The following is a 24,984-nucleotide window of genomic DNA, read 5'->3' as shown; positions in this document are numbered from 1 at the left end:
AGCACAGGGACAAGAATAGCTCAGTGCTGCTGTTTGAAGCTGTCCTATTGCTAAAAATAGAGCAGGGGGGAAGCACGGGTTCTCCCTGACTGGCTGTGTCCCCCGCAGCTGCTGCTAAGATTGGATCCTGCTCGATATAAATAGCCCAGCCAGCCAAGAAGGGGGGGGGGGCTTTGGCTATCTCGTTTTCTTTTCTGCTCTTCCTCACATACCTCCTCTCCCACTGCAGTGCCGTTTGTTTCTCTAGGGCACAGCACACTTACCGCAGAGTGTGAGTGGTGTGCAAATGTGCCAGCGTGCATCTGTAGCAGTATTTAGGGGAAGCACGACTCCACATGCTCGAGCTCCTGCCCATATCTCAGGTCTGGGCTGCAGATGTCCATCCCGGTTATGTATGCACGACCCCTCTGGTACCACTTACCCAGGAGAGTGTGTTTGCATGAAAGGCGAGACTAGAATAGAGAAGAATAAAGCCTGTAGATGTCTAGCACCTCCTTGCTCAGTAAACAAATACTTCAAGAGGCAGTCTCCAAGGATGAATGATGATGTTCATAGCAACAAACAGCAGGCATGTTGGCAGGTGTAGGCTTAATGAAAAATACAAAAAAAAAGGATGCTATGGAGGAAGAGGGACAGAAGGAATTGAAAAATCGGGGCGCCAAATGTGGGAAAAGGTTCCCTAAGCAAGGAAGATGAGAAAAGCAAAAGATCCATCGTCCAAGCGACGGTTCCATTTTCAGTGTCCCTCCCTGCTGATTTGCAGGGCGCGGACTGACTCTCATGACCCTGGAGCCTTGGGCAAAACAATCCAATGTGCAAGAGCGACCGGTCGACCTGGTGCACTGAGCTGTGCTACAGAAGGAGGGGGGTGTTACAGCATGTTTTGTACCACGTGGGCTCGTGTTTTTTTTTTTCTCTCTTTTAAATCTCTGCGCCAGAAACACGACGCGGAGAACAACATATTGCCTGCACCTGCACATACCAAACAAACGCACATGCATGCACATGCAGAGACGAACTCACGCACGCACGCAGCCACTTGCGCGCGTGCCCGCACACACAGCCCGACTCGATCACGCACAAACGCTCGATGCAAACTTCACTACGCCCACGCGCTCACACACACAGACGGGCGCACACCGACACGAGGCAAGTGCACGCTTATCACCCCCCCACCCCCCCCGGTCGCTGAGCGTTCCTTGCTTTCCTCCGGAGCCGGAGCTAATATTAGAACAAGAGGGCTAAAAATACATTACAGTGGCACGGGGGGGGGGTTGGCTGCGAGGAGGGCGGTGGGGGAGGAGGAGGAGAAAAAAGAAAAGGAGAGAGAGAATGCTGAGCAGGCAGGGAGGGAGAGAAAAGAGAGAGACTTGATTGAAGGGAGAGGAGAGAGCAGGGGGAAAGCGGAGGGGCGTTGGCTTGTCTGCATGATGAGATATGAAATACAGTCATTACTCACTGCACCACTCACTCTATTAGGGGACGAGGGATGTTGTTATTTTGAGGCCAGTATGGGAGGATGGCGGTGTGCATGGATACTGTAGTCACTGTAAAGTAGATGGCATTTGTTTGAATGTGTAGGTAAAGTCAGACCAAAGCACAGAGGAGACCATAATGCACGTTATAATGCTGGCGGTAAAATGGTGAATACGTATACCACAGTAGTTACAGGAACAAATGAAAATCATTTAAATAATAATCCGAAAATATTACAGCCACTTTTGTGGCTAATCAAAAATACATTGTGAGGTGGGCTTCTAAAATCCTGGCTCTATCCTATTAAGTTTGTGTCACACCAGCACCACCCACTCACAGCAAACATCCGAGCCCCATCTGCCACGATAAACTGAGATTTTCCTGCCTGCTCTCCTTTTTCTCAATAGCGTGCGTTCCGTTGCCTGCTCGGTGCTAAGACCTTCAACTTGCACATTTTTCTCGTCTGATCGCAGACAAAGTCCCGTTTTGTTGAGCCAGTCGTTTTCTGGAAGTCCCAGCGACCCGGCGTTCACATCGAGGACTGCCTAAATTATTCAATCCGCAAGCCGGGACATGGCTGACGGGGACCTGGTCGGGAGAGTGTGACTGCCGGGGGGATTTGTATGTGTGCCTGCGTGTCTCTGCTTAAGAGAAAGTGATGGGGAAAAGTCAAATGCAGCAGTCTGTATCAAATGTACCACGACAGGCTTCTCTGTTACAGTCTGGCGAAGACGGAGGCAAAACAATATTCACCCAGAAGAAAAAATGAAATAATCGGAATTAAAGTCGTCATTAGAAGCCTCTCCATTTCGCTTTCTAACGTTTTCTCATCTGACTAAATCCCTCGAGGCTGACGGGAAAAGCTTGAAACATGGCCCAGACTCTTAAAGCCCTTATGAGTAGTTGCTCGTATTGTCAGCTTCGTATTTTAAAGTCACAACTGTAAAACACCTTTGCCAGCTCCTCTCGCATTTATTTATGGGTGAGTGATAAATCACTCGGGGTTAATAGGTTGATAGACACACACACACAAAAGAAAACAAATCTGATAAAATAAAGGATTTAAAAAAAAAAAAAAAAAAAAAAAAAACCCCATGAGCTGAGATGAGGTAAAAACAGTCTCATCCAGCCAATATTTCATTTGGACAAACATCTTGAACAGGGGGCCAGCACTGAGCTCTTTGCCATGCAGAGGTCTGAAATCTGGCACTAATAATGACACGAAGGAGGAAATGAAAAATTGGGATGTTGGATTGTTCTGTGAGTATTTGAAACCGCCGACACAAAGATCTGATCACCCGGGAACAAAATGCGCTCGATATCATCTCTACACTCGAGTACATCCACAACTGCTGGCGGCCAAAGTGAAGGCAAACTACGAAAGAACAGGGGGCTCAGAAACCTTTAGAAAAAAAAAAAAAAAGAATAGAAATTAACTAGATGATTCATCCATGAAGCTTAAGCGTCTGGAAGAGACGTGTCTCCTCACATCCTCTGAGTGTGTTGAACTGAAGGGATGCGAGTGCACTAGGCCACGTCAATCATTTAATGTTCACCGGTAGAGAGAGGGACGAGACCCGGTGTTGGTCTGCCACCCACTGGTGCAGCTGCCTCACTGCACTCTCATTACCACCACTGCGCTCGAGCCCCACCTCTCCACTGCTGTCAGGTCCCACTCACACTGGGGTCGCTCTCTCCTTCCCTCAGGCGGACTGGGAGAGTAACGGCGGCCTGGTGAAGAAGCTGCCCTCGATCCGCGAGGACGAGGAGGGCGACGAGGAGCAGAGCTCGGTGTCCCGCGCCCCTCGCTCCCCGCTGCGTCTCAGCAGGGGGCTCAACTCGCCCCTGCGCTCCCCTCTGCTGCCGCCCCGGCCGTTCCGCGCTCCCTCCGAGCACTCGCGCCCCACCACCCTGCAGATACCGGTGGTCAGCTTCAGCAGCGCGCCGCCGGAGCTCAGCCCCAGGTAACGCGCACAGACACACACACGGGTCACTTGGAAAGAGAAGGTAGAGGAACCGCTGCGCTGGATGCAGCTTGGCGCAGCAGCGCTGGTGTCTGGCTGCCATGGCAACCATGCCCCGGTGGATGGCATGGGGCCGCTGTTGGAAGGTGTGCAGGTTTTCACACTCTACGATGATGTGTGTGTGAGATTAATAACACCCTGTCTAACGCAGTGGTGAGTGAACACAAGCTGCTGACCGAGGGGGCTTTAAATGTCTGGGACGCAACTGTAACCAGCGCCCGCCAAGTTTTTCCCTCCTCCTCTGAGGCGCACAGTCCTCCCCTGTGCCCCCCTCTCTTACCTCCCATCCCTCCTCTCTGCACAGATTCGTGGACGGCATCGAAACCGAGAGCAACTCCACCTCATCGCAGAAGTTTGAGTTCAGCCCCGGCCCGTCGCCCGCGCCACCGCCCTCCCCGTCCCCAGGTAACGCACAGCGGCACGCGCAGAGCAGCATCTGAGCCTCTGTCTCGGGAAGAGGGAGGCTTTCATTTTTGTTGTTGTTGTTCCCAGGGACTGATGTTCCTGCCTGTTTGTTTGTGTTGGCTGCAGGGAGCCGGGAGCACTCCGAGATCCGGCACAGCGTGTCGAAGTTGACTGAGGAGGTGAGCAGCGCTGAGTTGATGTTGTTGATACGTGATGACGATGATGATGCATGTTTACACACCTGCCACGAGGCTCTAATTATTACCTGCGAGTAAGAGGTTTGTTTGGGCAATGGGCTCGGAAGAAAAGACGTCATTTATCAAGCACTTTTCATTCCGCTCATGACTCCCGAGCCACGTGGATTATACAGTGAGCAAAGCCCCCCCCCGATAGTTTTACGGTTCAGTCTTCAATTACTGGAGTCATGTTTCTGCCTAAAAACATTGCTGCTTATGCACATTCCACCCATTCTTCTGCAAATTCAGTACAGTGCATAAAATATTAAGGCAGAGGTGGAAAGAGGACATTCATTCAAGCCCTGTACTTAAGCGCAGTTTTGGCCTACTCGTATTTCCATTTGATGCCACTTTATACGTATTGTACTTTTCACTTCGCTGCGTTCATCTGACAGCTGTAGTTAGTAGCGGCGGCATTTCCCAACCTGTGACCTCCCACAAACACGGCCGTGTCTTCGCGGGGCCGCTTGTCACATCTCGGATTTTTACGGGTTCCACCAAACAGACATTTCCCCTCCAGACGTCTCAGGTGGTTTCATTTAAAACTGCTTTTTAAAGGTTAAATTATGCAATTTTAAAAAAAGAAAAAAGAAAAGGTTATAGAAAAGTGAAATTTCTGTGGCATTTAGTATTTTCCGAATATTGTTAATATTACTTAAGTAAAAAATCTGGGCTCCTCTTCCGCCATTGTATATAGGTGAGCCCAAAAGAGATTTTTAAACCCCTGCCCCAGGTTGATCAGGTGGCCCTTTACAGGGGGCCCGACCCCCCAGGTTGGGAACCACCGGACCAAACTACCGGCTGTTTCTGAGGTGATTAAAACCAGCTCCACCTCGAGCCGCCACAACGGTGATGTGCTTCTTACACACCGATGCATCAGTCCTAACAATCCAATAACCACGTATCGTATTAAAAACACCCACACGGGCCATTTGTCCTCAGAATGAGAAACCTTAAGTATATTTTGCTGATAATACCAGTGATCTTTTACTTAGTGCAGGTAGATTTGAATGCTAGGATTTTACTTGTAATGGAGTATTTTTACTCAAGTAAGAGATCGGAGCACTTCCTCCACCACTGGGAAAATGTGATTGCTTTATAGTAACTCGGCGGTCATGAGTCTGACCCACTTGCAAGTTTGCACTGAAGTTCGCATCCGTGTACGAGGTTGTGAACGTGCCGCACAGCACGTATGTGTTCAAAATCCTGGGCGGCATCGACCACCCGGCACGACAGTGTATCATCGCCGTGTCTGTCTTGTTGCAGATCCAGCTCCACGTGCAAATTAGATTCAGTGGAAATTGAATGGATTAGAACGACAGATTTGGAGGGACTGCGCCTGCTTAGCAGAGGCACAGGCTCTTTCAGGTTTAACAGTCTAATGAATGGTGTTGCTGTCTGTGGACATTGTGTATGCAAATAAGGATCAACCTTGTCAGATATTTTTCTAAGCGTCCCTGCTAATCCCACCTCTGTGTGTGCGTGTGTGTGTGTGTGTTCACACTGTGCCTCTCGTTGTCCCACAGATGAACAGTCTCTCAAAACAAGTCTCCAAGCTCAGTCAGGAGCTGCAGGAAATGACACGCCTGCTCAAGCCCCTCCTCCAAACAGCACCGCAGCCAATCCTGATGTCCACGATGCCAAATTTAACCCCGCCTCCTAGCAGTGCCGGCCAGCTGTCCACGAGCGCCCGTCTGGCGGCGCCACACCCCGCCACGCCTTGCTCCCTCGAGAGGCCCGACACTCATTCCCTGTTGGACAGTGGAGACATAGAGGGCGTGGATTTGCCAGGATGCCTTCTCCCAACTCCTCACTCACCAAAAAGGCCTAATTCGTCTCCCTCTGCGTCGCCACAGCCCCCGTCCAGATCCCCAGGGGGCAAAATCAAGGCCCCCGTAGACTCCGACCTTCCCCCGCCCGAGGATAGTCTTCCCGAGGGATCCCCAGCCCTGCGAAGCCTCCGCACTTCCTCCAGTTACGGGATATTTTTGCCCTCGCCGCAGGACCAGCCTCCCCTGGCCTCTCACACCCCTTCACCTTCTCTCTCCTTCTCCGTGTCTCTCTCGTCCTCACCAACCCTTTCCCCCTGCCAAGGCCCCCACCCGTCCCGACCTGCCAGCTGTTCCAGCAGAGGCCTGCTCCCCCCGCCTCCCTCCCAGGACACGCCTCCTCCCCCATCCTCCCACTGCTCAGCTCCCCCATCGCTCACTTCCTCCCCTGGAGGCCATCGGCTGAGGCCTTCCCCCTCCGTCCCTCTCGCATCCCCCGCCCTCTCCCTCCATCCCTCCACCCTCTCCCTGCCCGTGTCTCTAGACTTTGTTACTGCAAGGAGAAGGCAGGGAGATACCCAGAGTCCAGCTGGGTGTAGGTCGCAGCTGCGCCACGGGCAGGCCGGACCTTTCACTTATCGCCAGGAGCTGGAGATGCAGGAGTGGGGACGACAGGTGGAGGAGGGGAGGTCCTCCACAGAGCACATCAGCTTCATCGATGAAGAGGAGCCAGCGTTATGAATGGGTTCAAACTGAGCAAAAGTGAGAGATGAGAATAACGTAGCAGAGAATGAAAGAGTTACAGAAAAAGCGGAACGACAGAGTTCAGATCAGGGAAAGTGGCAGCAGGATGATGGGAAGAGAACCGATGGGAAACAGACAGCTGCTCCATTTCACACAGAAATGCTACAAGGAGAGACAGGTAAACAGAAAGACACCTGCGAGGCCGAGACGCAGTGCCAGCTGTCAGCAAGTCAGTGTGAAGGAGTACTTTTCTACACTGGCGAACCACAGAACTACAACAGCACAAGTTGTCTTACAGTATCAACACTCGCTCCACGCAGCTACTGGGACTCAGGACCAGAGCACATCCTTTTAACCGGTTCCATTGATCTCTGGAGCCTAATATAGCTCTTTCCAGCTGGCTGAACATACAATCGTTGCTTTTTAGACTCAGTACGGACGTCTCCTCCTCTACTAAGGGCAGGTACAAACACACATATCTCAGCGGGACACACGTCTTTACCCGGGCCAGATATCCGAGCCACTGCACTGAGACTGGGAATGTAAGCCCTTGATTCAGTCCCGGTCACATCAGATCAGGTCACCTCACCCGTTGAGCCAGTTTGCTTCGTCCGCGGGATTATCGGGATGCGGTCGTGTGCCTCTGGGCTGGAGGAGATAAACCGCCCCTTCAGAGTCATACCCACGCCCATCACTCGCACAAGGCGCGAAGACGACGCTCAAACTGGTTTCAACTCCCCATGTTCTGTCCCCGTAAAAGAGGCTTGACGTGCGCAGTCTAGTCACATCTGGGCTAGTGGTCGGGTTGTGTGCCAAAGACAAAAGCGAGATTTATGGAAGAAGTGCAGAGTCACACCAGTATCATCGACAACACCAACATGTCACTGTTTATCACCATCATGACTGTTTACAACCAGCCTATCAGATTGTATAGCAAACTCCCACATCACTCCTGAGCTTTAGCCAACCAGCCATTCGTGCCTTCTCCACATAAAAGACACAGACTTCCCCAAAGTCCTTCACCTGTTAATTACAGGCAAGCATTTGGATCAAAATTTAGAATAGAAAGCCATCGCCACTTGCACCTTTTATCTAAAATTGAACTGAACTCATTTATTTATTGGGGCATGTATTTATTTATTTTTGTTAATGAAAGCGATGAGGAAATATACTGCACGTCTGGGAGATCAAACAGAAACAGGCTGGGGAGGAAGGTTTACTATTTAAACGCATTAAATGCATAACCTTCCCAATTCTTATGTAGCACACACACACACACACACACACACACACACACACACACACACACTGCATCTTGAACATGCACGTAATCGTCATCTTCATCCACAACCCCCTTTGCCATCCACCGAGCTTTATCTTGGTACGCGACAACAGCCAAACCCCGAAAACTACAGTACCCAGGCTGCATCCCTGCGGAAGTCTCGGGACTTCTGTGCATTTAGTTTTTATTTGTTTTGGTGAGGTGCTTTGTGCACCACGGTACTTGTAATATAGACAGTCAGATTTCTGGTCTCTATTTTCTGTAAGGGGAGCAGGGGAAGGGACGACCTGGACCGTTTACACACTGAAAGCGAACTCCCATCGATGTCTGTGGGTTACTCTGGGGTCGGGGGGTGGGGCGGGGGGGCTTGGGTACATAAAAGGGTTTTAAATCAAATGCATGTCACAGCTTTTTTGCATGAGGAATGTGCCTGCTTTTTGAGCTGTCGAGGGCCGAGGGCTAACGGGGTGTTGGGTTTCAGATGTATTTTATTAAAAGACTGCTGTTACATAAAAACGTTACCAGGATTACATACTGTACAACAATAAAAAAAAAAAAAAGTGTTGTTTTGTAAACCGTCAGACTCCTGTGCTGCTTTTGGGGACCCTCAGCCCCGGGTTGTGCGTCTCATGTATCAGCATCGCATCACAGTCACGGAGGATTGAATAACCGTTTCAAATGTTTAAGCAAAAATGTCAAATGCGGTTTCCGCCTCCTCGAATGTGAGGATTTGATGCTTTTCTTTGTCACACGATAGCAAACTACATAACTATGGATTTTGGACAAAACAAGACAACTGGTCTGTGGGAAATTGTAACAGGAGTCTTCCACTATTTTACAGGTCAAACGATTAATTGATTATTAGTTGGAACCCACAATTTCCTGATCCACGTAGTTCGAAAAGACATGTCCATGCTTTTTTTGTAAAATCCAAGAAAAATATTAATGCATTATTTATTGTAAATATTAAATAAATAGAAAGTTGCAGAATAGACAAATATAACAGATAAAGTTTTTTAACAAAAGGTTTTTCAATTATCACTGGGTATTAAGATTTAAGAGAAACGGATCTTTACCTCTGTGACTGGAACTCAGTGGTACATGAGAGGCCCAAACTCAGGCTATGCAACCGTTAGCTGCAATACAAACTGAATGTGAAGTGCACTGTGCTTCTGTACACTCAGTTGCCAGTTTATCAGGTACACCAAGCTAACACTGATGCTGTCTTCTCCAGCAGTCCTGCAATGGATCCGCCCTTCACGGAGGTTGTAATGTTCTGTTTGTGTTGAAACGGTTTCAGAGGAGGTGCTGATTCAACTCCATGACCATGTCGGAGGCTGCAGTTTGTGGTGCCGCTGAGCTGTATCGCACCATATGGACAGGTGTTTCTATTATTTTGTCCACCCCGTTTACACCAGTGGGGGTAGGCTAAGTAGCAAACAGCTTTGTATACTGCAGCGCAGTTCAACAGCACCACAAACTGCGTCCTCAACAATCAACCCTTCTTTAAAACCCTTTGTTTAGACGGTGGATGAGAGAACAGGAATTCCCGTGGAAACGACGGAGCAGAGAAATGAAACTTTAACCGGGATTTGATCCTTTGCTACATCTGATGGCAGAGGCTAAAGCGCAGGACTAAACACGGTTCTCTGCTTTGATTCAGACTGGTTTTTAAGGTGAAACAAAACTGTAACTCAATGGCTATTTAACTACAAGGACCCTAGAAATAAGACACAACACGGAGGAAATCCTTCTTCAGGTCTGCATATATTTTCCAACGGTAACATTCATTCTATCAGAGCTTCGGTAAGGTTTGAAATGCCAGGGAACAACACTCTAGAAACATCCTGACGGGAGAAGAAATTATATGATAGAGGGATGAAACACAATGTAGCTCTTGATTCTGCTGCTGTGGCTGCACGTAGTGCTTTTACCCTCCAGGGGCCAGTCTCAAATTGTTCTTCCTTTATTCCTTGCATCTACTCTGTCCTCACTCACGTCTCAAAACACATCAGAGGAAAGAAACCCAGAAGCTTGGGAATTCGTCCCTTTTGACATACACAAAAGAGGGGCTGCAGAGAATTAGGAAACAGCAACAGACATTAAGTCTTGTTCATGAGAGGTGTGCGGATACGTGCATCGTCTCATCTCTGGCGTTCTGTGAACCCATTGCCTGTTGAGTAACTGGGCAGGTCAGCGTTAGTGCTATCGACTCTGGAACTAAATTTCCCATTGGGATTATAAGGAGAGTGGAAAAAAGTGAAGGGCTCCAGTGCACGCAGAACCTCAAAGGTGAAGAAAAAAAAAAAGGAAGAAAATCGGGGGAATTACATTTCCTTTCCTTATTCACCTCTACAAACCATGTTCAAAGTCAGATACATACTTGAATCAGACTGCAATGGATTCACCATACTGTGCTGAGAATCATGGTTCAGCGAGAGTGAATGAAAACAAACAGAGGGTCAGGGAAAATAAAAATCCAAAAATATATATTTATGTTTATATTTATATATATTTATATATTTACGAGGTATGTATCCACAAAAAAAGAAAACACCCAAAATTTCAAAATAGGCAGTCTATGTTTCTCCAAATGTGTCCTTACTTGCGATGCCTTAAGGAAACATTAATATTAATAGTAATATTAGTTAAAAATTAAAAAAATAAAACTGGGAAGCTCTGCTCTCCAACAGCCGTGCTCTCGTGTCAAACCTCGTAGTCCGGTCCTCTGAGACCACGATCGGGAGTCCAAAAAGCACCAAGGCGGCGCTGGTGTCTGGCTGCTGTGCTCCAAAGAACGAGGCCAAGAGAGAAAAAAAAAAAAAAAAAAATTTGCAAATCTTAAATCACAAAGTCACAAACGGAAAAATTTCACTTTGTCCTTGAAGGAAGAAAAAAAAAAAAAAAAAGAAAAACAAGTAACAAGTGAAACCCTCCAAATCGTTGATTTCCCCAACAACCACGGTCTCAGAGTCTCCAAGTAAGATCTGGAGTGAGCAAAACTTTTGAGGCGGTGCTATTGGGCGGTGGGTGAGAGGTGCAGGGAGGCCGGCCACAGGTCCAAAAAAGGTGTCTTTGTGCAACAAAACAAGCCTCAAGATTAAACAAAACAAAAGAACCAATGGCAAGTGTCCCTCCCGACGATTGTTAGTTAAGCTGGCAGTAGAGGATCTCTCCCCGCTGTAGTCATGCTAGGTACTGCTGCATCGCCGTCTTCGCCCTGAGAGACACACACACAGTCAGTCAGCCCTGCTCAGCAATTTAGCAGGTGTCTAATGAGAATGTTCTGTGTTGTATGATTATCTGTTCTGGCCCACCTGTCACTGAGGTTGGGGTCAGAGGCCTGGCTGAGTTTGTGTAGGATGTCCACGAAGCCCATCTCCCTCAGCTTGTCCTGACGCTCCTGAGAACCTGGTGTCACATGAAAAAGCAGAGAGGGAAACGACATCATTTCAGCCGTGCGCCTCCCTGAAATGAACCAAGGCCAGGTGGTCAGAGTTCCAAAAAAAAATGCCATAAACCGCTTTGTAATTTCTTTAGATGTTTAATGCATCATAATCTAAGCGTTCTGTAGAAAACAGAGTCCACTTTTCGTCTAAAAGATGTATCTCTCATCTTCGTCCAGAGCAGGGGCCACGTGATCTCATGTACTGCAGAGGCAAGAGCAAGGGGTTGATCTGGGAACTGAGCGGACAGTGAAGTGGCAAGGTTTGGAGGAGGAGGTTCTCTCTCTCAAAGTGTGTTCGCATCATCGCAGAAAACCGCCTCCCCCTTCACTGCATACGCGGTGTGGTGCAGAGGTCCGCGAGGCGCCGAGAAAAGCGGGACTGCACACAAAGTTCAACCGGAGTGGTAAATGCTGCAGAGCTGAAGCGATTAGCCGACTGATCGATCAACACAACCGCAACATATTTATACTGATACAGAAAACTTAACTAGATGCCTGTGGATTTTGGACTTTTTGTCAGAAAACGAGGCATTTGAAGACCTAACCTTGCAAAGCTGTGACTGGCATTTTTTCACAATTTTTTTTACATTTCACTGACCAAACAATTAATAGAAAATACAATCTTCAGATTAATCCGTAATTGAAATGATCGTCATTTGCAGCCCTAAAATACTGCACCAAGCAAGACGGATCGCACAGTGCCGGAACCTTGCTTTCACTGTAATGTGAATATGCCTTCAGACCTACAACACTTGAAATGACAGAACTTCAGCTTTCCTCACATCCTCCTCCTCTTCTCTCTGAGCCCAGCCCCTCTCTTTAATCCTACTCTCAGTTGCGTAGTGTGGCCCTTACCGTCCTCCTCATTCCAGATAAGGTTTGAGATGCAGAAGGTGGCAGCGAGCTGCAGTTTCACATTTGAATGCCCCTGTGGGAACAAGCGAAAGTCAGAAAAATTACAAGGGCGGAAAAGCAGAAAAAAACAAAAAACAAAACACAGGTCACATAGCCTCAATTAAAATGTTAATAGTTAATAGTGTAGTCGTCAGTTGGTACAAAATATTACTGCAACAACAACGACAACAACAAACATTTGATCTGATAAACAGAACAAGGGTGAACCACAGTAGATGTTTTCATACACACTACCATGTAGTATTTGATTTTCTGGAGCATGTCGTCATTGGTCATAATGAGCTCCTTGGCTGTGTTGCCGTCTGCGATGTTGGCCAGGATGCACAGCGTCTGACGGATGAGGAGAGTTGTGTTAGATCAGTGCCGATATTTCAACCTTTTGTTTTTTTGTGATTCGGGGGGGAGCCAACTGATTCTCCCTGGTGGACTCCCAGTTCTACAAATGCCACGACAACACTGGACGTGCCCAAGTGAGTAAAGACTGACCCCAAGCGGACAGCCTGTAATCATGTAATGTTGAAACTAGTCTGCAATGCAGGTTTTTCATGCAGCTGTAGGTTGAACTCTGTAAGGAAACCATTAGTAAGCATGAAGCAGAGCGAGAGCTCACCTGTTCTTTGACCTCTATACTGTGCTCTGCTTCCAGGATGAGGGTCACTGCCTGCATGATCTGCTTCCCATGAGAACTCATGATCTGGTCGATGTGCTGAAAACATGACAGGCAAGAGTGGAGGGAGAGCAGGAGAGAATCAGTATGCGAAATTATGCAAATTCAGCACATGCCGGGTCACGTGTATTAATATCTACAGAGTAGGTAAGAAAGTTTGGAGCATTCGAGGTCGGCGCGAAGGTCAGTTACTGTGACATGCCATAAGAGCCCTCAGGGGAATCTCTGACCGCAGCAATGAACAGAACATTTGAAGAAGCAAACTACAAACCAAGACAGTCTACACTCTGTGGCCACTTTATTAGGTACACCTGTACAGTCCAATGCAATCCAATACAACAGCTCTGCCATAACTTCGACTATTATGAAGATTATAAATTTGCTGTTGTTGGTGAAAGGTGATCATTCTATTTTATCTTTATTATTAAGGTTGTACTGGAAAGGTTTTCTACTGTTAGGCCCCCTCGTATGTAAATGTGGTGGACAAACTATTAGAAGCACCTCACAATATAATGCAGTCCTGTACAACCACTATGTAGAATTATCACTTTTCTGACAGTGTTAACAAAGATAAAAAAAATTGAAAACTGAAAATGTACATGTCTGTAAAAGCGGCATGGCAGAGCTGTTGTATTGGATGGCGTCAGATTGTACAGGTTTACCTAAAAAAGGGGCCAGTGAGTGTGTAGACGTGTTATGGCACTGAATCACCAAAGAGAGTGATGCTTTGCTCCTGCCGCTTTGCTCCTGCAGGTGTTTTCTTTGCAGTCACTCAAAATGTTTTCATGAACTGGATTTGGACAATACCACTGGTCATGTCACTGACTACATTCTGTGTAGTGTTCACTGTGGTAAACAGAAAAAAAAAAAAAAAACAAGGCTTTTACTTGCTTTAATTCTCGCTTTCTTTATCATGCTTGAGTGTCTCACCGGGCGTGTTGAAAGCAGATTGCGCAGCAAACCGAGAGTCTTCATCAGCACATTGGTGTCGGGGTCTGATAGCAGACGGAACAACTGTTCTGTACCCAAACACCGAACAATCTCCACCTTCACCTTCTGATCTGCCTGGAACGCCATGTTCTTAACACACAAAAGTTTTGTACTGAAATGATCATGGACAAAATTATTTGATGGATTTGTTTTAACCAACGATCATCAAAAACACAACTGAATACGTACTACTTTAAACATGACAGTGGTTAGTGAGTGTTTAACATTGCAGATGGAGAAAAAGAACAAGAAAAATATGTATGTAAACATATTATACGTAAACATTCACAGCCACTGAAACCAAGTTTCAAATTCAATGAACTTTCCAGGATTTTGGTGGTCATATAAAGCCTACAAGTAGATAAGACTTCAAATCCTCCTCTTACCATCAGGGCCCAGATCCCATTGACCCTCAGTGCAGGACTGTCACTCTGGGTCAGACTGCATAGTAATTCAATCACCCCTGACTCCAGGATGGGCTGCAGATAAAACAATTGATGATGATGAAACAATTGGTCTCAATATTAAACCTGCAATAACTGATTTGTTTGGCCACTTAGAGGCAGTGGAAACAAATTGTGAACACATCATTAGTAAACAGTTGCTCATTTACAAACCCAGCAGTTACAGAACAACATTATGATTCGTTTAGATTTGTGTCTCTGCTCACCTAATGTCCAATAATGAAACTCTTTTAGCTCTGGTTTTGGTCTCCACCAGCACCTGAGGGAAATATCTGGTTCTTCAGCTGCTAAATGCTCCACTGTGTCCACCAGCTGGTGTCTGACTGTGTCTGTCTGCTGTTTGCTGCCTAGCAGGTAGTGGACAGAGGCTTTTTTTACAGCTGTTTCTCTAAACTCTCTATAAAACTCCGTAAAGCCGAGGGGAGCTGCAGAATCAAGTGACAATTCTCTGTAGGTTCATCACTACAAGTGACCGCTTTCACTTTGTAACATTGTTGTCACACTGTCATTTGATGAACTGTTATTTAGAGACATTGATTATAGCCTCTTTAAATAAATGCATCCTAATCTCCTTATGTACGAGTGTGTGATAATGTGTGTGTACCTCTTTGCTGGGTGAGAACTCCAGCAGTAGATTGCATAGTGTAGAGGAGGCCATGACCAGGACTTCATCCGGGGCGTTCTGCAACAGCTACATACAACAGAAACACACCATGATACTCAGTGTTTATTATGTCTTTTCATATTCACACACTTTGCCACATCCAGTCTGAGAGCTGATACTTGTCGAGTAACGTGACAAGTATCCAAATACAATTTCTTCCCCTACAAATATGTACAGGGATGCGCTTTGCTGTATGCACTAAGTTAATGTCCTTCAACCTCCACTGACCTTCATGAGGGGTTTCCACACTGCGTGGTCATGGAAGCTGGTCCTCAGCTGCTGCACCGATCGCGAAAGACTGTGAAGACACCTGGACAAAAAAAAAAAAAAAAAAAAAAAACACCAAAAAATAAATAAATATGAACAGACAGACACACTCACAAGCAGGGGAAGGTTTAATCACAGCTGCATGATATTTAGTAGAAACTCAACCATTTAAAAGTTTGGTCTGATGCTCTCAGATATGATATTATCATAATATTCGGATCAACAGCATTTTTATATCCTAAAATTTCACTAAAACTCATTTTGGTCATTTAAGACCTCATTACAAATTGTAAAGAAATACATCCCGTCTCATGACACAATTCAGATAGTCAAAGTTAAAGTTAATATAAATTCAAAGCTCGTCAGATTTTGTAGAACTTCATTTTGTTTCACAAATGTTTGTTAAATTCTTGGTACAGGGACTAAAAGGACTGACGAGTCATGTCCATGTCAGTGTGGTATCGTCAGGGCGGGACGTCGAGGAGAGCGGGTCAAAGAGACTCGCTTCACACCGTACCTGACAGCCGCCAAGCGGACTTTAATGCTGGATTCTGATAGGCCACTGACTATCCTGTCCATCATGTTCTCTGTCTCTGTGATCTGAAGAAAAAAAAATAGAAGGACACGATGTGTAAAGAGAGTAAACATGTCTGCACAAAATTATATGTAGGAACAATAAAACACCCAAGGAAAGATCACCTTTTTGCGGATGTCCTCGTCATTAGAGCCTAGTGAGGCGTAGAGTTTGAAAGCAGCTTGTCTCAGCTCGTGTGCATGTTTCAGGTCATGGTCCAGCTGCAAATGACAGCGTGGAGAGGAAGTGAACTGGTGCATTACATCAACAAGTGATACAAATTAAATTAACTTTTTTTTTTTTTTTTTTAAATCAAAATTTTAAAGTTTTGATACATTAAATGCATTGATTAAAATTAACATTTACATCAGTGTCAGCTGTTGTTTGTCTTTACTGCTAATTAGCAAATGTTAGCATGCTAACACACCAAACTAAGATGGTAAACACTGTACCTTCTAAACATCAGCATGTTAGCCCTGTCATTGTGAGCATGTTAGTATGCTGATATTAGCATTAGGCTCAAAGCACAGCCTCATAGTGCCGCTGGCAGGGCTACAGACTCTTTGTCGTGTCAGTCTAATGACACAGCCCTAACACACACCCCTTTTCACCTCGTTAAAATCACGTCACATTAAAAAGGGCCATCCCAGGCCCACTGACCCACCCTCTTGATGTCTGTGATGGCAGACACAGAGCTGGGGTATTTAAAGTAGTCGGCCAGCATGGCCACCAGGTGGTCGGTGGTGCTGGCGATCCTCTGCAGCTCCACGTCGGGCTCCATCAGGTAGGCCAGCGTCTCTGCACCCTCCACCCTCTCCTCAAGCAAATGCTCTTTACTGCACATTCGCACCAGGCACGGCAGGGTCTGGATGAAAGACGGAAAGTCATATGTACAGTACATAAATACGTGTTGCTGATATTATAATGATAAAAAACAACAATAATAATAATAATAAATAGAGGTGCAGAGGTCTTAGGAAAGCCTGACCTTTAGGACTATGCAGCTGTCGTCTGTCCTAATGGCACCCGCTCGACACATGTATGTTAAACTGGGACAGAAGGAGAGGAGATCGCATTGGAAGAAAAAGTACACAGGAAATATAGTCATATATTATTAATGAATGACAATTAATATGGGTTTACATCACTCACCATTTGGCTGCTGTTAGCTGCATTTCAATGGGTTGATCCCTTTGCATCATTCTGACAAATACCTGAGAGAGCAGCTCACCATCCACCAGCACTGGCAACAGAAAACGCAGATAAATGGATTGAGGAGAGAGGAGGAGAGAAGAGAAGAGAGGAGAGATTTCCTCACCATTCACCAGTGTCATGGAGACCTGAGTGTTCTCATAGGCCAGGACTGAGAAACACTTTAACGCCTGCATCCGGACCTGGAGAGGCAATGAGGTTGGAAGATGAGAATGATATAAAGAAGTAACTTAGTATGTTAAAAGTTGTATCATTCGATTGCATACGTACTGTATAAACATTCACAGAGGGACAGCGATATACCTTATAAGAGGGTGAGATAAGCAGAGGGGCAATGTTCTGGATGGCACCGTGGTTGAACAGAACCGTCTGGTGCTCTGGGGTCTGCAGACAATAAACATCCCATCAATGAATCGTGGTCTGGCTTCAAGTGTGCTCCGCTCCACTGTGTTTGTGTGTGTCCAAATACCAACAAATACCTTACAACAGTGGGAGAAGATCTGTGTGATGTACTCCTGGGTTCTCTGCGAGCGGCTCAGTAGAGACATTAGATGGGGAATCACAGTGGGGTCCTTAAAAAAAAAAAAAAGAAAAGAAAAAAAGGTTAGTTAGAATTGGCCTTGTCCTTGCTATAATATACAGTTAGCGTACAGCACGGACTCGGCATGAATTTATGTGTTTCAAATGCCACAGTAAACACTTGGGCTTTATGCCTTTAAATCTGCACTGATCGATATTTGTGATGGTATTACTGAACCAAATGTTTGTGTGATGTGAAAGGGTGGCTCACGGTACCAAAACAGCTGAGATTTAAACTTTCTGCCTCTTTTAGCTCTCTCCTCTGGTTTCACAGCCTGCCCATTTGTTGAAGGGCTGAGTCTTAGCAACGTAGAGGCCAAAAATGTATTGATGTGTCTTTAAAGTTTTATTAGTACACTGTAAACTCCATTGTTTTGTGACATCTAAATATTTTAGTTTGTTGAGGCATAGCATTTTGTGCACAAGAGGCTAAATTTAGAGTATGTTATGCTACACTGTTACACGCGCAGGAACAAAAATAAGGACAACAGCATAAAAGGCTAAATGGCTAATTTCATAAACACTGAGAATGGTAGTCTGCATTCAGTGTGCTTGCTAATCAGAAAAGTTAGGTCCAAAATCACATTGTTGCTCATGTGTACAGCAGGCAGAACGTGTACAAGACAACCTACAGTATAAAGCAGCTGCACAGGGGTGACTGGACTGATGAAGACCGTTCTGAGGCATCGAAGACAAGCTTCAATGAAGATAAGGTCTGGACACAAGAGACCTGTGAGCAGAAAAACACAAGTGTTGTTTAGATCGGTGTCTCCAAGCAAGTCGCCAAGGCTGTTGTCCTCTGCAGTGAGTATTTGCATGCGTGACAATATGTGTGTGCCCCAACCTTGAAGAAGGGCAGGGATGATGTGACAGTCCACCAGGGACTTGATGTTGTTCTCTGTGCCCATGGCTAGGCTGCCCAGCACAACAGCACACTCGGTCCGCAGCTCCAGACTGGACGAGCTCTGCTGGAGCAGGTATAGTAGCCTGGAACCAATGAACAAACACACGATCACACACTGAAGAAAAATTCCTGTAAAAGGTGCCAATAAGCTGAGAAGTGAAGGGAAGTTGATGATAGAAAGTTATACTCTATAGCTTTGACAGTTCTGTGGTATTTTAATTCTGTATGGTATGGATTACTCTGCACTACAAGTTTGTGTTGCTGTGACAATGTCATTTTTCATGGATGGATGGATAGAAGTGGAAATTTTTCTCTGTTGAGTTTGTATTATGTGTAACTCTAGAATACGAATACTTTTGCATTCGTCCATAGAAACATTTGTATGGAATACAAGTTGTCGCTGTTGCTTTTTCTCGTATAATTGAGGTGATTAATGAGCTATAGAGGGGGACAAAACTTCTACTAAAATGTGCCTTTTCCCTCTGAATTTTATACATCTGCAACCAGATTGGTATAGAGCGAAAAATGGTTTAAGGGGGTGCCCAGGGTCTTGTGCTATGGCGAGTGCCACGCGAGTGATGGGCTCCGTTATCGATATTTGAACTGCTTGGGCTTGGGAGATCGATGAATTTGGGAGCAGTGTATAACAAGGGACAACTTGTTCTTGTTGGAAACAGAGCGTGGTGAGCGTGGTGAACAGGGTGGTATGGATTGAATTTAGATCTTGATGACTTTACATAAGAATCTTGTGTACCAACAATGTCGTGTCGTTCTCTTGAGTGCACTTACATAAAATTTTTTAAAAAAAGGTAAGAAAGTGGGGGGTAGAAAGAGAGACTAAGAGGTAAGAAGTGGAATGGCGTGCAGAGACTTACCTCGGCACAGCTCCGAGGACGATCAGATTGGCCTTCTGCTTGTTGTTTCCTATGACGGCATTCTTCATGTCACTGTGAAGTCAGACATGGGCACACAGAGAGGTCCCCTCTTGGTAAAGTATTTGAAGCAACTGTGACAAATGTACTTCGCTAGATCCCGCTTTAGATCACGGCCCGCCAACCTACATCACAATTCTTTCCAATTCACAGAGTAGCGGTGTACCAGTATATCAGTAAAGTACATACTGATACACACATGTAGGTACAAGGGGAAAAGATCTGAAGTTAGGGAATAAAGGGGAAACAATCTGGGAGCTACAAGGTACCTATTCTAAAATAACAGGGTACAGTTTGACCTACTGAGCAAAATCTGATGTTTGTTTTCCCCAACTTCACACCTTGTTCTAATTTACCTAAGTGTACACTCCCTGAGCACTTTATTAGGAACACCATACTAATACTGGTTAGTTCTTTCCTTCGCTCTCAAAGCAGCCTCAGGTCTTCATGGCCTGGATTCCACAGGATGTTGGAAACTTTCCTCTGAGATTCTGGTCCACGTTGTCATGATTGCATCACATCATTTCTGAAGATTTGTCAGCTGCACATTCATGCTGCCAATCTCCTGTTCTACTGGATCCCAAAGGTTTTTCTACTCGATTCAGATCTGGTGACTCGAGAGGCCACTGAAGTCATCGTCATGTTCATGAAACCAGCTTCAGACGACTTTTGCTTTTTGACCTGGAGCATTATCCTGCTGGAAATAGCCATTAGAAGATGGTAAACTGTGGCCATAAAGGGAAGCACATGCTCAGCAACAACACTCAGATGGACTGTGGCATTCAAACGATGATTGATTGGTATTAAGGAGCCAAAAGTGTGTCAAGAAAACAACCCCACATCATTACACCACCACCACCACCAGCCTGGACTGAGGACACAAGGCAGGTCGGGTCCATGGATTCATGCTGTCGACACCAAATTCTGACCCTACCATCAGCTGCCTCAGCAGAAATCCGGATTCATCAGACCAGGCTACATTTTCCAGGCTTCAACTGTCCAGTTTTGGGGCAGTCTGTGGCCACTGCAGCCGCAGGTTTCTGTTCTTGGCTGACAGGACTGGAACCTGACGTGGTCTTCTGCTGTTGTAGCCCATCCACCTCAAGGTTTGACGTATTGTGGATTCTTAGATGCTTTTCTGTTCACCGCAGTTGTAAAGAGCAGTTATCTGAGTCACCGCAGCCTTTCTGTCAGCTCCAACCAGTCTGGCCAGTCTCCTCTGATCTCTCTCATCAACACGATGTTTCCGACCACAGAACTGCCGCTCGCTTGATATTTTTTGTTTTTCGCACTATTCTGAGTAAACTCTATAGACTGTGGTACGTGAAAATCCCAGGAGATCAGCAGTGTCAGAAATACTCAAACCAGCCCGTCTGGCACCAACAATCCTGCCACGGTCAAAATCACTGAGATCACATTTTTTCCTCGTTCTTATGTTTGCTGTGAACATTAACTGAAGTTCCTGTCCTGTATCTGCAGGATTTTATGCAGTGCTGCCACACGATTTGCTGATTCAATAGCTGCATGAATAAGCAGGTGTATAGGTGTTCCTAATAAAGCGCTCGGTGAGTGTATGTATTGGTGCACAGTGGTACATCATTAGTACAACAAATTAAACTGTTAATTGGAAAGAATTACGGTGTACGTTATGGGCCATAATCTGTAGAGTAACCGGTGACGTAATACTGCAGTAGGTCAGAAAAAAAAGGAACTGTTATTGTAAAAGTTAGAATAAAAGTTCTGTTTAAATACGGCACATTTTGTTTCATTAAAGCCGCATTTCACCCAGTGGTGTCCCTTGATAATAAAAGTTTAGCTAATGGTAGTCAGACTGTACAAAGATTTGTGAGGACAGTATGCAGCGCAGCAGAAGCCATGAGCTAAATCATCTAATAAGGTATAAAAACACTAGGCAGAAAGAGATCAGCCGGACCGACATGTCCAAATTGGAACAGAGAAGGTTTACATCAAGCAGATGTACTACTTATACACAGAATGAGCATGTTCATTAGTGTTCACTATATTTTTTCTGTGCAGCCTTTCCCCTGCTCTGCAAGTGCCCCAGATGATATCAAATGGCAGGTGAGTGAGGCTAGTGGAAAAGTACAGCTGTATATCAAGCAGTCAAGTCAGTCAGGTGCTCGGCTAGTGGAGCGCTGCAAGCCGTAACCAGAGCTAGTCTCCTCAGAAGTTAAAAATAACGATGTAATAGTCAAAGTCCAGATTACTGCAGTCGAGACCAAGAGTGAGAGTGAGAGAGGGGGAGAGAGAAAGATATGAAGTCACACTGGACAGTGAAATGCATTTTGAAATAGAACCTTACACGAAAGGCTATGCATGTAAACAAAGAGGTCATGCTGGTAAAGGAACACCACCGTTAGTAATGTTTTCTCTGTGCAGTATTCGAACTGGTAAGTTTATTAGAAAATGTATTCAACAACCTGTGAAAGGCATTTCAGCAACACCAACTGACTTACAGGAAGAGTGTAGCCTTTATTCAACCAAGGCATTTCAGCGCAGGACATTCATCAGTGTTCATCCAAAAAGAAAAATTTTCAAAAAATTTAAAAAAATAAAAAATCCCGCCTTGCTGAAATGCACTGGCTGAATAAAGTCCACTTTCTTCCAGTAGGCTGGCTGGTGTAATAGCAAAAGGACAGGCTGTCATTTACTGCAAAAGAATTAGTTCAAACTCTGTAGATCCTATCCCCGTTGGCACAAGGGAAGTCAACATATACAAATTAAGTGCTGCTGAACTTACATGACTCCCTGCAGCACTTTCTGTGGGTCGGGGTCGAACAATCTGTCAACATAATGGCGACTAGTGGCAGTGACTTCCTGCATGAGGACAAATATAACAGACACATTAGTGACAAAATTCACGGACATCAAAATTTTAAAGCTAGGGCTACCTGTACCTTGCTCAGTTTCTCTCTCACATATACACACACAACAGAAAATAACAAATACAATGTAGGGATTTTAGCATACTTTACGACCCTTTATTTATTTTATTTTTTTTACATTTTAAGGTCAATTTGGTGGCAAACTAAAGTTAAAAAGCTTACAGATACAGCCTGACGGACTATTCAGTGGGTTCCAAAAGTCCGAGACAATGTTCCCATTCAAGTGAGTGGGAAAGTGTCTCAGACTTTTGGATCCCACTGAATGTTTGCATAATCAGGATTATTTGTAGCTGGAATATCAAGCTCTCCAAAATATTAGAAAAATAGCAATAAAATATAGTTTTCAGTCATTGATTTTTGATAATTTAACTAAATTAAAGGCTTTTTTAACACTGATAGACCCACAGCCATGCACACTGACATACTGCAGGAAGCATGGCACCAGGACCCTGTAAACGCTGTCGGATATGGCACCCAGTGGCTGCATGTGACACCAGGAAACTTTGTTTATATCACTGACAGCAGAACCAGAACTTTCCACCTGACCCTAGAGGACTAAACCTCACCCAGCTGACAACACGTTGATACCACTGGCTTCTGGTGCCAACATGGTGCTGGCCAGGTGCTCAGCACATTCTGTACCTGCGTAAACCTGCCTTTAGAAAATCTGTTTAGAAACCAACTTTGATATGCATGAATTGTATTAATCCTAAATGTTTATCAGAAAAATACAATACACACAAAGACGGAGCTGCTGGCGTTTCACAAGGTATCGATGGCCTAATAAAGCATAAGCTACCATAATATCTAAGAGTATCTGTAACAGTCCTCTTTCTGCATGGACCTAACGTGGGGGCGTTTCACTGTTGCGATCTGAGTAAGCTCGTTTTCGCTGCCAATTTAATGCTAACTTTAGCCACTATCACCTGTTATGCTAAATTGCAATACCAAACTAACCATTTGCTAGACTTTCGACTAATGACAGAGCTAATTTTACCCTGTGAAAACTCCTGGAGGTAGGCAACCAGTGAGTGACGCTAGCGTCGCTAGCTTAACCGTATGCTAGTGGTTAGCTAACGTTAGTTAGCGTAACAACGTTAAGTTTGCTATTGTAATGAGCAAACTGCAGCGAAAAAGGGAAGGTAACATCGGATGGTTGGAATAAAAAAACCCTGTCCTGTAACGTCTTTTCCACTCTGTATTATGCACCCTTTAAATGTGTTTGGCTTGTTTCACTACGAATAGTGGTGACAGCAATGCCACTTAGCAGTTAGCTGCTAACTCATTCCGAGTGACACTGACAGCTACTACATTCGTTTGTTTTGTGTTAATTCACACACCGACGGGGCGAACGGCCATTAACCACATGCATCCCTCCGCATATTTAGAACGTTCCCGCCCGTCCGGGCAAGGTCAGGATGAAAACCCTTCTCACTAACAGCTACGTAGGCGCACCGCTCCAGCGTTACATGTTGCAAAGCCTATAACTTAGCTTGCAGGCTAACAGAAGACATAAGCCCCCACAGTTTGACTGATCAAATGATATTAACCACCCACTGCTGGAGTTCGCACACTACAAATCTCACAATGCTACTTGAAACTATGAGAGTGACACTCACAGACAGCACACTGATGCGGAGAGGGGCCTCCAACAAGCACGCCATCTCTCTTCCCCCGATTGAGCGCCCCAATCGGCGCAGCACTCTGCAGACACTCCGCCCCCCAGAGCAGCTGTGAGCGGCTTTTAAAAAAAAGTAACTGCGGCTCAGAAACACAGCTCCCCGCTAGCGTTATGATTGAAACGGGGCCTTATGGTCCTGTATGGGCTGCGCCGTGATTCCTGGCCGCAGATTATACGAGAAAAAGCAACAGCGATAACTTGGCGAGCTGTCCTACAGACCGTGGATTTGTCAATGACGTGAATTTTGTTTATAAACGTGACGTAGGTGACGTCTCCTTGAGTTAGTTTCGACACAACAGCTTGACCCGTAAAAAATGTGTAAACGGATAAAAAATAAACGTAAAAACGATGAATATCTTTGTGTAATGGATAAATGACAAACCTCCCACTAAAGGAAACTGACATAAGATAATAATCGAGGACTATTTTACTCTTGAATACTTGACCTGTCTGCTTAACTCTTTAAGTGGAGGGTTCATGAGGGTATGGAATCCACATCTCAATTTTTTTCAGTTCTACAGGGACTTCAAAACTTGCAAATATTTTCCTTGACTAATTACGGACCCCCCTTTTGTACCTGTCTCATAACACTGTAATTGTAACCCCCCTTTGTCATCTGGCCTGACTTTTTATTTATATTATTTATTTAAAAATAGCACCTGTGTACTGCTGATGTGCTTTTCCTTTATATATTTTTAACTGTCACTTTTATCCATACTGATTGTGCACTCCAATGTGCTTGAGCTCTTTGTTATTGCTGTGTTTACAAAAAAAAGAACAAAAATCATTAAACTTATTTGGGGGGGAAATAAACGTAAAAATACGCAGTGTGTTGCGGATCCAAC

The 24,984-nt window shown here is 45.4% G+C and overlaps 2 protein-coding genes across 4 annotated transcripts in view; one reads left to right on the top strand and one right to left on the bottom strand.

Annotated features, from left to right (window-relative positions):
- kcnh3 (potassium voltage-gated channel, subfamily H (eag-related), member 3) overlaps positions 1 to 8,265 on the top strand; it is a 128,239-nt gene extending 119,974 nt beyond the window's left edge. The window contains exons 12-15 of the mRNA XM_040148481.1: positions 3,184 to 3,440; positions 3,805 to 3,905; positions 4,032 to 4,084; positions 5,668 to 8,265. Of these exons, the coding sequence (XP_040004415.1) occupies positions 3,184 to 3,440; positions 3,805 to 3,905; positions 4,032 to 4,084; positions 5,668 to 6,651 (1,395 nt within the window). The 3' untranslated portion in view covers positions 6,652 to 8,265. The remainder of the gene's footprint in view (positions 1 to 3,183; positions 3,441 to 3,804; positions 3,906 to 4,031; positions 4,085 to 5,667) is intronic.
- A 64-nt stretch (positions 8,266 to 8,329) lies between these two features.
- On the bottom strand, positions 8,330 to 24,361 carry armc8 (armadillo repeat containing 8). 3 transcript variants are annotated; one of them, XM_040148483.1, is made up of 22 exons: positions 24,078 to 24,361; positions 22,314 to 22,390; positions 19,496 to 19,567; positions 18,561 to 18,703; positions 18,349 to 18,446; positions 17,617 to 17,709; positions 17,441 to 17,521; positions 17,244 to 17,319; positions 17,078 to 17,168; positions 16,914 to 16,974; positions 16,590 to 16,790; positions 16,051 to 16,146; positions 15,869 to 15,951; positions 15,313 to 15,394; positions 15,025 to 15,111; positions 14,343 to 14,435; positions 13,897 to 14,046; positions 12,910 to 13,005; positions 12,534 to 12,629; positions 12,240 to 12,312; positions 11,254 to 11,347; positions 8,333 to 11,156 (listed from the first exon to the last, which is right to left on the bottom strand). In XM_040148483.1, the coding sequence occupies exons 1-22, from the start codon at positions 24,120 to 24,122 to the stop codon at positions 11,123 to 11,125; spliced, it is 2,022 nt and encodes a 673-aa protein (XP_040004417.1). In that variant the 5' UTR covers positions 24,123 to 24,361; the 3' UTR covers positions 8,333 to 11,122. The 3 variants fall into 3 exon arrangements, with proteins under 3 accessions (XP_040004416.1, XP_040004417.1, XP_040004418.1); XM_040148482.1 differs by having other exon boundaries at positions 8,330 to 11,156; positions 17,078 to 17,319; XM_040148484.1 differs by lacking the exons at positions 8,333 to 11,156; positions 11,254 to 11,347 and adding an exon at positions 11,385 to 11,763.
- Positions 24,362 to 24,984: the final 623 nt, after the last annotated feature.

Source organism: Xiphias gladius, chromosome 16 (genome assembly GCF_016859285.1).
Source record: "Xiphias gladius isolate SHS-SW01 ecotype Sanya breed wild chromosome 16, ASM1685928v1, whole genome shotgun sequence".
Lineage (NCBI taxonomy): Eukaryota > Metazoa > Chordata > Actinopteri > Istiophoriformes > Xiphiidae > Xiphias > Xiphias gladius.
Note: the sequence above shows the minus strand (reverse complement) of the source record. Positions and strands in the feature narration are given on the sequence as shown.